At 42.1% G+C, this 12,813-nt stretch overlaps 1 protein-coding gene across 2 annotated transcripts in view; it reads right to left on the minus strand.

The window, feature by feature from the left end:
• LOC137427479 (uncharacterized) overlaps window positions 1–9,007 on the minus strand; it is an 80,813-nt gene extending 71,806 nt beyond the window's left edge. Inside the window, exons 1-2 of one of the 2 annotated variants that reach the window (XM_078778133.1) lie at window positions 6,898–9,007; window positions 5,162–6,813 (exon numbers count right to left, since the gene is read on the minus strand). In XM_078778133.1, coding sequence (XP_078634259.1) covers window positions 6,559–6,813; window positions 6,898–8,952 — 2,310 coding nt within the window. In that variant the 5' untranslated portion in view covers window positions 8,953–9,007 and the 3' untranslated portion in view covers window positions 5,162–6,558. Of the gene's footprint in view, window positions 1–5,161 lie in introns of both variants that reach the window. The other variant, XM_078778132.1, reaches the window with a different exon arrangement.
• Between the last annotated feature and the right edge of the window lie 3,806 nt (window positions 9,008–12,813).

The raw sequence follows: 12,813 nt of genomic DNA on the forward strand, positions 1-12,813 counted from the left end.
AAGCAACAAGCTGATTGCTTTTTTAGGTCAAAAAGTCAAAGGACAAGGTTGCGTAAAATCACCAATTTTCACCCGATTGACCTGAAATTTTAGGAATTTGCATATTGGGTCAGAGTTGGTTCCCCAATCAAAAGCAACAAGCCGATTGCTTTTTAGGTCAAAAAGTCAAAGGTCAAGGTTGCGTAAAATCACCATTTTTCACCCGATTGACCTGAAATTTTAAGAATTTGCATATTGGATCAGAGTTGGTTCCCCAATCAAAAGCAACAAGCCGATTGCTTTTTAGGTCAAAAAGTCAAAGGTCAAGGTTGCGTAAAATCACCATTTTTCACCCGATTGACCTGAAATTTTAAGAATTTGCATATTGGATCAGAGTTGGTTCCCCAATCAAAAGCAACAAGCCGATTGCTTGTTAGGTCAAAAAGTCAAAGGTCAAGGTTGCGTAAAATCACCATTTTTCACCCGATAAATCTGCAAATTTTAAGAATTTGCATATTGGGTCAGAGTTGGTTCCCCAATCAAAAGCAACAAGCTGATTGCTTTTTTAGGTCAAAAAGTCAAAGGTCAAGGTTGCGTAAAATCAATTTTCACCTGATTGACCTGAAATTTTAAGAATTTACATATTGGGTCAAAGTTGGTTCCCCAATCAAAAGCAACAAGCCGATTGCTTTTTAGGTCAAAAAGTCAAAGGTCAAGGTTGTGTAAAATCACCATTTTTCACCCGATAAATCTGCAAATTTTAAGAATTTGCATATTGGGTCAGAGTTGGTTCCCCAATCAAAAGCAACAAGCCGATTGCTTTTTAGGTCAAAAAGTCAAAGGTCAAGGTTGTGTAAAATCACCATTTTTCACCCGATAAATCTGCAAATTTTAAGAACTTGCATATTGGGTCAGAGTTGGTTCCCCAATCAAAAGCAACAAGCCGATTGCTTTTTAGGTCAAAAAGTCAAAGGTCAAGGTTGCGTAAAATCACCAATTTTCACCCGATTGATCTGAAATTTTAAGAATTGGATGGGCAACTCATTGCAATGAAAGACTGACATTGAATACATTATAGAATGAAAGTAATTGAAATGAAAGTTTTAAAGGTCGCAGAAGAGATGAAGATAATTCCAACAATAAAATCGGAAGTTTACCGCCATTTTGGGGCCATTCAAAAATTATGTAAGTTATTGGAGGAGATTGTGGGCTATGCACGCCATTTTGTTTCCATTCACCGCAAATCATCGATTCCTTGAGGAAATAATGAAACTATGTGTGCCGTCCCTCGGGCAGACGTTAAGCTGAGTGTCAGTCAACTATTATTATTTGGTGGATGTTAAAGATCCAGCAGTGTCTTTCACCAAGAGTATGCGAGTTATCACCAGCATTCTAAGCAGATTACAAATTCCTGCCATAACTGCTGGGAAGGCAATGGCAAACCACCTAGTATCACCTTTCCCAAGCAGCCAAACACCTGCCTTCAAGCAAAACACTCAATCTTCTCAAGATCTTTCTATTTTTTACCTGTGACATGTTGTAGGTCAACAAGAGCTTTGTGTTGCTGTTATTGGCGTTCTTGTTGTGGGTCGATTTTTTTAAATGTGCACTCATTGGTCGGACAGCCGCCGGACCACACCCCTTCTGTCGCTTGACTCCATCTCCACCCACCATAGTGCCGAGACGACATGATATGGCCGCCAAATTGTTTCCTGGTGGGCCTAATATTAGGTCTGTATAGACCTCTGCTAATTATACACTGTTAGGCTTTGTTGTGCAGATTTCCATTGGCTTTGTTTGGGTCAAGTGTTACATTATTCGTCCCCTACCGGTGTACACCGGAGGGGACTATAGGTTTGCACTCTGTCCCTCCGTCTGTCAGTCTGTCCGTCTGTCAGTCCGTCACGCAAAGAACAGTTTTCCGGACTTTTTTTCTAAACTCTTAATGCTAATGATTTCAAACTTGGTACATGGTTTCCTCATGATAAGTTACAGATCAAGTTCGAACTTCACGACGTTTCGATCATTTTTGACAAAGTTATGACACTTTGAACTTTGGTAATTTCCCCAACAGTTTTCCGGACGACAGACTGCCGGTAGGGGACATGTATTGCAGCGCAATACTCAGAATGCTTGTTAGAATTAGGGGGTCCATTGGTCCATGTTGGAACAGAACAGTTGTTGGTCCATTTGACCAAATTTTCATTGGTCTTCACCGCCTTGTAGCACACCTGCCTGCCGGACACGGTATTTTGGGTGCTCAGGGACTGTTGGATCCTTGGCACTACTAAGCTTGTCACCACATACAAAGCTTTCATCCGCAGCTTGATGGAGCTGCTCTGCTGCAGCTGCTCTCCCCTCCGCTGGTGCTGCTCTCCCCTCCTGCCTCACACCGAGCTCGGCTTCACTTCTACCTATGTCCGATAATGATGGTGTTTGGAATGAAAATATAGAGATATTGAGTTGAAAGCAGAATGAGGAAATGACGTAATAGTTTCCATTCATGACATTCATGGATTCCCTATTTGCAGTTTCACCATTGACTGGATAAAGAAACATTCAGACTGGGTACTTGCTGTGTCAATACCTGGCATGTGACTGAAGGTGGCACAGGAATGTGAAATTTATTGGTTCATCGTTTGCCATTCACCGTTTTTACAGCATAGCCCATAGGGCAAAGCAGTCTAGAACAGTGTTTGCCCGTACGTATGTCCACTCAAACGTATACCAATCAGAGCTGAGGATCTGGTCACATGACAGGGTGATGTGATCACATCTGATGTCATTACGGTGTACAATGGCTGACTCTACACTCTGCCATTTTAATTCCAATGTCGTTCAGGCTGAACATATCGTCAAACCTGTCATATATCATAATCGCCATGCTCTACCTTTACGTTTTTCATACAGTGTGGAACACAAGCAAACCGATTGTTAAAATGACAATCAAATATCAAAAGCATAGATGTTACGGATCCTCCAACGACACAGTACGTATAGGCCTTCGGCTTCATGCCTTAATGCCTCACCTTCAGGCCGCTTCGGACAAATTAGCCCAGGTTTCTTAATACAGTAGTGTTGTTTTTGTAATAATAATAACAGCGTTAATACTAATAATATAGTAAATTTTATTGTAACACTGCAATCTCTTTGTCGTTATTGCAAAGTTTCTAGATTGAAGCGGTGTATGGTTAATGAATCAATAAGCGGTGTACGGTACAAATGACGTGGAAGTCAGGAATTACCCTCGGTTTTTTAAAGTAATATCATTTTTAGAATAATGATAACGTAACGTTAATATTATAGTAAATTTAATCGTAACACTAATCCCTTCGTAGTGACTGCAAAGTTACTGGAGGTGAAAATGCATCATCTTCTATATATTAAAGTGGCGGCAGTTTTGTGTCCGTCCATCACGCTACCTCATTACGTCTATGATGTCATTACGACGGCTGACTCCACCAACCGACATTTTAATTTACGAGTACACCTGCTCACTAAGGTAGCAGCAGAAAAGGTCATTCCTCCTTGGTGTATATAGATTACAGTCGATCTATGGTCGGGTCTCAAGAACATTGGGTGTGTGTTCATTTACCAAGTTTCTTGTGGAGAAATCGCCAAGTGGTTTAAGCATTCGAGCAAGCACTCCATTCAAAACCGTTAAGGAACGGCTGGCTTGGCAAGCACTAGCTAGCAGCTTGGTAAATTAGTATACCCCCCCCCCCCCCCAATCTTCCTCCCTTTCAGTTTTGTGTTAAACAGCAGGAAAAGTGGGTTTCATTGGTGGTTTTCAAAACAAAACCTTAATTGGTGGGTTTCAAAAGGCCACCGCAAAACGCCACTTTAGCGGGAGGAAGGGTTATGTTATGTATCCAACCCTTGTGAGGTATATAGATTACAGTAGATCCTCGTTCAGTTCTGGAAGTAAAACTTCCCTCACGGATGTCGGGATTCCTCCAAACTTCTTTGTTTAATGTTATAAACAGCTTTAATGACTGTTTAAAAAGCTAATCATATGTGTTTGTGGATTACAATGTTTTACAAGGCCAACTATGCTGCTGTTCGACTTCCGGTCTTGCTTTTTTTACCCAAAGTCATTCAGGAACCGGCTCTCCATGCCTGAAGTCAAAATAATTAATACTTACATCATTTGCTAACTGGTATCCCTACCCAGGTCATACTATCCTCTTCAACTGAAGTATCAAGCAAGCCTGGCTATGCTGCTGTTCGACGATCGGTCTTGTTTTTTGTATTTCACTTGATTTGGCAAGACTACTTATGACGCCGAGACTCGTTTAAAATTCTGCTCAGCATTGACCCCGTACATGAACTCCACACGTGACGTGACAGCAGTACATGACGAGCCACATGAATATGCTCATAGGTCGGTTGTGTAAACCTTCAGAGAAAGACAACTGGGCATTTATGATCCGCAAAGGTCCCCTCTTGCCAAATAAATAGGTTTAAGGTATATACAATTATACACTGATGCTTGAATGGAATCACAATATAATCCACTTTATTGAAGTTGGTTTCCACACTATTGTGACATAAAGAACACGTGTATGGCTTCTCCACGATATGCATTATTTGATGTATTTTCAATGTTGAGAAACGAGTCAATGTGTTGAAGCACGTGGAACACTTATGGGGTTTCTCTCCATGTGTGTAATCCCATCCCATTTGCAAGTTGGGAGGAAGTTCTCCCATAACTCAAAATCTCCACCTCCATTTTCGGTAAAGGATCATTATTCCTGAACGAAATTGTGAAACTTTGTTCTCTACTGGTTCATGAATCTTTATCCTTTACTGATAGTCCACCAGGCTTCATGCGCAGAATACACTTTGCAGTGGAGGATGATTCTCTGATGTCTGAGTCCCTCATTGGTTGTTATCCCTATTTGGGGTTTTAGGGAAGAAGTTCTCGCAGAAACCAAAATCTCCAGCTCCCTTTTCAGTAAAGAATCACTATTCATGAACCAGATTGTGAAACTTCATCCTCATAGCTTCATTCCAAGAGTCTTTTCAAAATCCTCATTGAACCTCTGACAGCCTCCACTTGAAGCTCGTTTGTAGTGATATTCCCCGGTATGCTTTGTCGGTGCTCGGTAAGGGTTTTCTTGATCATCCCTGTTGCTCCACTATCACTGGTACAATTTCAGCTTTCTTCAATTTCCAACACCTCTTTCAGCTCCCGGTATTTGATCATTTTACTGGTTTCTGCAGCATTTAGTCCAAAGTCATTGGGAACTGAAACGTCAATCAACAATGCTGACTTTTTATTTTTGTGTTTGAGCACTATGTTCGGTCGCAATGCTCCGCCTGCAATGTCTACACTTTATGGTGTCATCTTGTCATGCGTGAACACTATACGTTTATTTTCAGATTTGGAATGTATCGGATTTGCCTTGTGTTTCTATGATTGTTCTGAAACCGGAATGTTGAAATGTTTACAGATGCTGTCATGTCTTTCTGTGTACAACTGTTCCAACATGAGGTTGTTTTTTTTAACATCCAGAAAGGAGGTGACTGGTACTTTCTGTTTCTATCCCACAAAGTCTGCATTTGTCCGATTGGCTCAATCCTGCCATTTTCTTAAGGAGATTACTGCCATGTCCTTGGTCTTGGGAATTTATGATGACTCGTTCTCCATCCCAATTAATTTGACCTCTTCTTAGCCATTCCAATGAGCCTTCCTTGTTGATCCATGGTCTGTCAAGCTCTTCTTTAAATCTTCCTGCTCTTTTGTCATTCTCCCATTTGTCAGAGTATATCTGCTGATATTTCTTTTTGTAGTTCTCCTTTTTCTTCTTTGCGATCATTGGGGCTGTATTTATTTCTGTTTCATTTTCCTGTGTAATATCCTGCACTTACACCTGTTTTTGGAAGTTTGTTGCTAAATGGATTAAGGATACTTTTTCTGATTTGTTCGTTTCTTGCTCATGTACAAATCTCATTTGATAGTCTGTTGAGCCTTTCACATACTCCGCAAGTCCTACACACACTGTTCTGTGCACGTGGATCAGCTCCATCAGTCCACCTCCTCCTTCTCCTCTCAGCACGTAAAGCATAGGAATGCAGTGGCTTTTGTATAATAGCTTATGAATCGTTAAACGTTTCCTTGTTTTGGTGTCTAAGTTGTTGATCTCTGATTGTGGCTTGTTTATAATTGCACAGCTATACTGGAATACCGGTACTGCAAGTTGGTTTATAGCTTTGATTTTGTTCAATGGAGAGAGAGGGATGACTTCAGAATTAATCTTATTCTGCGTAGGTACTCTTTGCTGAATGTCTTACGCATTTCTTTATGTTGTACCTGGAGACCTTCTTCTATTCCGAGGGATTTGTAGCATGCTTCATTTTCTAGTTCCTGTATTGCTGTACTTTCATCGATTGAGATATTGAGTGCTCTTTTTGTTCTATCATATGGAAATGTGCATTTGGTGCATTTCTCAAGACCAAATTCCATTTGAGTGTCCTCCAAGTAGCACATTCAGTTGATCTGCCAATTTGTCATCATTCCGCACGAAGAGTTTTAGATCATTCATGTACAGTAGATGTGTCACCTTTCTTGGTTCTTCAGGCATTTTTCTGTTGCACATCTTGAGTTGCATTTCTTGTGTGTATTTTTCGATGTTGGTTTAAATTTGATAAACGAGCAAACACCTTGTTACAGGCAGAACACTCGTATGGCTTTTCTCCAGTGTGCATTATTTGATGGAGTTTTAACGTTTTTTTGGAAGTGAAGGCCTTTTTGCACATAGAGCATATGAAGGGCTTCTCTCCGGTGTGTATTCTTTGATGTATTTTTAATTCTGATGAACCTGAGAAGGCCTTGTTGCACATGGAGCACTCGTGGGGTTTCTCTCTTGTGTGTACCTTTTGATGATGATTCAAATTTGATGAACGAGCAAACACCTTGTTACAGGTAGAACACTCGTATGGCTTTTCTCCTGTGTGTATTCGTTGATGGTATTTTAACGTTTTTCTGGAATTGAAGGCTTTGCTGCACATAGAGCAATTGAAGGGCTTCTCTCCGGTGTGTATTCTGTGATGTATTTTCAATTCTGATGAACCTGAGAAGGCCTTGTTGCACATGGAGCACTTGTGGGGTTTTTCTCTTGTGTGTACTTTTTGATGTTGATTTAAATTCGATAAACGAGCAAACACCTTGTTACAGGTAGAACACTCATATGGCTTTTCTCCAGTGTGTATTCGTTGATGGCGTTTTAATGTGGTTCTGGAAGTGAAGGCCTTTCTGCACAAAGAGCAATTGAAGGGCTTCTCTCCGGTGTGTATTCTCTGATGTATTTTCACTAATGATGAAGCAGAGAAGGCCTTGTTACACACAGAGCACTTGTAGGGCTTTTCTCCAGTGTGTGTCCTTTGATGTTCTTTCAATTTGGAAGAAGACGTGAATGCCTTGCTGCATGCAGAACACTTGTGGGGTTTCTCTCCCGTATGGATTCTCCGATGTTCATATAATTGCGCCGATTGGGAATAGGCCTTGGGACACAAAGAACACTTGTATGGCTTCTCTCCCGTGTGTATTCTCTGATGTCCTTGTAGGTACGACATACTTGCAAACGCCTTGTTACACACAGAACATTTGTAAGGATGCTCACCTTTGTGTATTATTTGATGGTTTTTGTACGATTTTCTTTGTTTGAAGGCCTTGTTGCACACAGAGCAATTGAAAGGCTTCTCTCCGGTATGTACTCTTTGATGTATTTTCATTACTGATAGAACAGAGAAGGCCTTGTTGCACGCAGAACAGTTGTAGGGCTGCTCTCCAGTGTGCATTAGTTGATGGCTTTTTAACGTTGTTCCGTGAGAAAATACCTTGTCACACACAGAACAGGTATAATGCTGCTTTCCGGTGTGAATTTGTTGATGGTTTTGCAACGTTTTACTATGAGCAAAGGCCTTGTCACACACGGAACACTTGTAGGGCTTCTCTCCTGTATGTATTATTTGATGGGCCTTCAAACCTGAAGAAAAAGTGAAAGCCTTGTTGCACACGGAACACTTGTAAGACTCCCCGGTGTGGATTCTTTGATGTACTTTCAATCCTGAAGAAAAAGCGAAAGCCTTGTTGCACACGGAACACTTGTAAGAGTCCCCGGTGTGGATTCTTTGATGCTTTTTCAATCCTGATGAAAAAGTGAAGGCTTTGTGACACACGGAACACTTGTAAGACTTCTCTCCGGTGTGGATTTTTTGATGTACTTTCAATCCCGATGAAAAAGTGAACGCTTTGTGACACACAGAACACGTGTGAGACTTCTCTCCAGTGTGTATGATTTGATGTAATTTCAATCCTGATGAAAAGGCAAAGGCCTTGCTGCACAAGGAACATTTGTAGGGCTTCTCTCCCGTGTGTCTTTGTTGATGCCTTTTTAACGTTGTTCTGTAATTGAAGGCCTTGTGACACACAGAGCATTTGAAGGGCTTCTCTCCAGTGTGGATTCTTTGATGTATTTTCAATCCTGATGAAAAAGTGAAGGCCTTGTTGCACAATGAACACTTGTAGGGCTTCTCTCTGGTGTGGCTTCTTTGATGCATGTTCAATCCTGATGAAGAAATGAATCCCTTGCTGCAAACAGCGCACTTGTAAGACTTCTCTCCAGTGTGGATTCTTTTATGTATTTTCAATCCTGATGAAAAAGCAAAGGCCTTGTTGCATACGGAACACTTGTAGGGCCTTTCTCCAGTGTGAATTATTTGATGTATTTTCAATCTTGATGTAAAAGCAAAAGCTTTGCTGCAAACATCACACTTGAATGGCTTCTCTCCTGTGTGTACTTGATGATGCCTTTTTAACGTTCTTCTGTGAGTAAAGGCCTTGTGACACACGGAACACTTGTATGGCTTCTCTCCAGTGTGCATTCTTTGATGTATTTTCAATGTTGATGAAAAAGCAAATGCTTTGCTGCAAAGAGCACACTTGTATGGCTTCTCTCCTGTGTGCATTTGTTGATGGTGTTTTAACGATTTCCTGTGAGTGAAGGCCTTGTGACACACAGAACAATTGAAGGGCTTCTCCCCAGTATGTATTCGTTGATGATCTCTTAATGATGCCCTGCAAGTGAAGGCGTTGTGACACACAGAACAATCGAAGGGCTTCTCTCCTGCATGCACTCTTTGATGACTTTTTAACGCGGCTCTGTAAGCGAAGGCCTTGTGACACAAAAGACACTTGTGAGACTTCTCTCCGGTATGTATTCGTTGATGACTTTTTAACCCTGTTCTGAAAGTGAAGGCCTTGTGACACACAGAACACATGTAAGGCTTTTCTCCGGTATGTATTCGTTGATGACTTTTTAACCCTGTTCTGTGAGTGAAGGCCTTGTGACACACAGAGCAATCGAAGGGCTTCTCTCCTGTGTATAGCCGATGTGTTAATTGATGACTGTTTAAGTCTGATAATTGCAAAAAGGCCTTTTTACACAAGGAACACTTGTGAGTCTTCTCTCCTGTGTGAATTCTTTGATGTATTTTCAATCCTGATAAAAAAGCAAAGGCCTTATTGCACACTGAACACTTGTGAGACTTCTCTCTGGTATGTATTGTTTGATATGTTTTCAATCCTGATAAAAAAGGAAATGTCCTGTTACATACGGAACTCTTGTAGGGCTTATCTTCAGTATGTATACCTTTGTGACTTAAGGTTTTTCTTTCAGCAAAAGGCTTCCTGCGAACAGCACACTTGTCGGGCTTCTCCGCCGTATGTACTTTTTGATGATCTTTCCAAGAAGATAAGCGATAAAATGCTTTACTACACACTGAACACTTGTGAGATTTCTCTCCTGTGTGACTTATTAGATGTGTTTGTAAACATGATAAGGATGTAAATGTTTCATTGCAAACAGAACACTTGTGTGGCCGCTTACTCCTTTGGATCTGATTCAGTGTCTTCATACAACTTTGACAATTGTTGGACACGCTGTCAAACTTATCATTGTCCTGACACAACGTCTGTGTCGTATCCTCGATGATAGAAACCTCCGTGTAGAACAACTGCGAACACTTGGAACAAGAAACTGACTTCAATTGTTTCTCTGCAAAGACAATTCCAAAATATAGTATTAATAAATCACGATTAGCATGAAATTATTGTGCAATTAAAAAGTTTTTTCTCCTCAAATATTGGCCCACTGTCTGAACTTCAAAGAGGAAGCGTCATATTAAAAGCTTAGTACTAAATCTTGTGAAATAAGCAAACCAGTTACTGAGACATACACTCACACGCAGAAGGTGTTCTGCATCTGAAGCGAGGGTGATGTGCGGTGAAGGAGACCGATTCATCGTTTCAACACAAACAGATACAAATGATAATGGGCAGAAGGACAAAGAGGTGGCAAAGGAGGAGGGGAGAGGATGAAGAGCAACAATGCGATCTCGCGGACTTCCTCTCCTGTGGTACTCATAGATGGGCATATGTAAGCCACCGTTCATTATTTGTGTGCCAAGTATGAACAAAATCAGTCCATAAATCTGCGAGATATGGTTGCGGACAGACGAGACCCAATCCATGAGCCCCCGTTTCGGGCTAAGTCCAACGGGGCTAATAATACCAACATCAGCCACATGAAGGAAACTAGATGGTATTCATAGAATACTTACCCTGCGCAGTCAACTTGGTGTGAGCCAACTCTTCTGTTTTTGAACGTTTCTTTTTTTTTTTTGATGCAATATGGCTGCCAGATCACGTGAGCGATGACATCATAAATTTATATTCTCTAATATAATTGTTTCATGCTCAAAAAATTTCAAACTGATCAGAGTAAGCGTTGTCCCTGTCGAATTATGACGTCATAATTATGGCACCAATGACATTATCGTTAACAACACCTATTACCCATATGGAGCTATTTACAATGAGCCACGTTTCAATTTCTTCAAAAGAGCGGTTTTGGAGATATAGAGGTGCAACGTTTTTCGGTTTTACCAAGATGGCGCCTGTAACACATGACCTATGACGTCATGATTATCATTAAAATATTAAAGGAGGAGGCGCTCCTATGGTGAAAATTTCGTGTCCATCAGACCAATAGTTGCTGAATTTTTTTTAATAATGATCGGATGGAGGTGGGGTTGCTATCTTTATTAAAAAAAAACTCTCTTCCTCACTCGCCCTGCACTGCCCTCTCTCCACCTCACCCCCAGGAATACCTTTGGCTACGGCTTCCCCTTCGCTCCCACCTTTTGTTCATATGTGTGTTGTACCGTCCACCAAACAGTGATGACTCCATCTACATCTCGCTGTCTGATAATATGGACCAACTTCTATCTACCCATCCCAACTCTCTCTTCCTCATATGTGGTGAATTCAACTGTCACCATGCCAGTTGGCTGGGTGTGGGTACCTCTCTCACCAGCCATGGCTCTTCAGCAAAGGACTTCTGCGACTCACTGGGACTGACACAATCTGTCAATTTCCCGACCCGGATCTCAGTCAACGGAGCATCTTCTCTTCTGGACTTGGTTATGACTAAGTTCCCTGAAAATGTCTGCTGCTCTTCTTCTGCTCCAATTGGCTCATCTGATCATGTGCTTGTTAAAGTGGGCATCTCTCTGACCATTCTCAGAGAGCCTCCTCAGCGTCGACGAGTCTGGCATTTCACTCAGGCCAACTAGCACGGTCTTCAAGCAGCCATCAATCATCTGGACTGGTCTCCCATCTCTACCGCCTCTGACATCAACTCATCCTGGGAATTCTTCAAAAGTAAATTGCTCTCTCTCATGCACAGATTTATCCCATCTCGTCTTCAGTTGTCATACCCTTCCTCCCATCCATGGTACACGGATTCTTGTGGTGAGGCTGTTGCCCAGAAACAACTTGCTTTCGTCTCCTGGAAAGCAAATCCAACGGAAGGAAATCTCATTTCCTTTCACAAAGCCCGAAACAAGTGTGTGTCCACCCTCAGGAGAGCCAGGGAACAATATCTCTCCGTTCTCAAGACCGAACTCTCTTATCTGTCTCCCTCTTCCAAATCCTGGTGGCGTCTGGTCAAATCTGTTTCTGGTGTTTGTTCCCCCTCCATCCCCTCCCTCACCTCAAATGGCTATACGGCTGACTCCGCACGTCAAAAAGCTGAATGCCTCAACTCTGTGTTTGCCTCTAAATCTTGTGTCCCAAACCCATCCCTCTCTGTATCCACCGTACCCAGTCGTCCCCAGCTGCTCCTGGACTCGGTGTCCTTTCCTCCTGACAAGGTGGAAAAGTTTCTGTCAACCATCGACTCTGATTCTGCAACTGGAACTGACGGCATCAGCCCACGGGTCTTAAAATCCTGTTCTTCCGCTCTTTCACTTCCTCTCTCTGTTCTCTTCACCCTCTCTTTTGCTCAAGGTCATCTGCCATCTGCTTGGAAATCAGCCAACATCACCGCTTTGCACAAAAACAGATCCTAGCAACTGCAGACCAATCAGCCTTCTCCCAATTATCAGCAAAGTCATGGAATCCATCCTTGCTTCAGATATGAAATATTTCCTCTTCTCCAATGGCTTGATCTCTGACCATCAATTTGGTTTCAGACCTGGTCACTCTACTCTGGACATGCTGCTTCTGCTTTCTCAACAATGGGTGGAGGTCCTCAATGCCAAACAGGAAATTAGAGCTGTCTCCCTTGACATATCACGTGCCTTCGATACGGTCTGGCACCCCGCTCTGCTCACCAAACTCTCCTCCTTTGGTTTCCATGGAAATCTCCACGCATGGCTGGCGGACTTCCTCTCTAGTCGTAGTCAACGTGTGGCCCTGAATGGGTTTCTCTCATCTCCTCTTCCTGTTCAGGCTGGAGTTCCCCAAAGCAGTGTTCTGGGCCCTGT

This window comes from Myxine glutinosa, chromosome 5 (assembly GCF_964187855.1).
Source record: "Myxine glutinosa chromosome 5, kmMyxGlut1.1, whole genome shotgun sequence".
Taxonomy (NCBI): Eukaryota; Metazoa; Chordata; class Myxini; order Myxiniformes; family Myxinidae; genus Myxine; species Myxine glutinosa.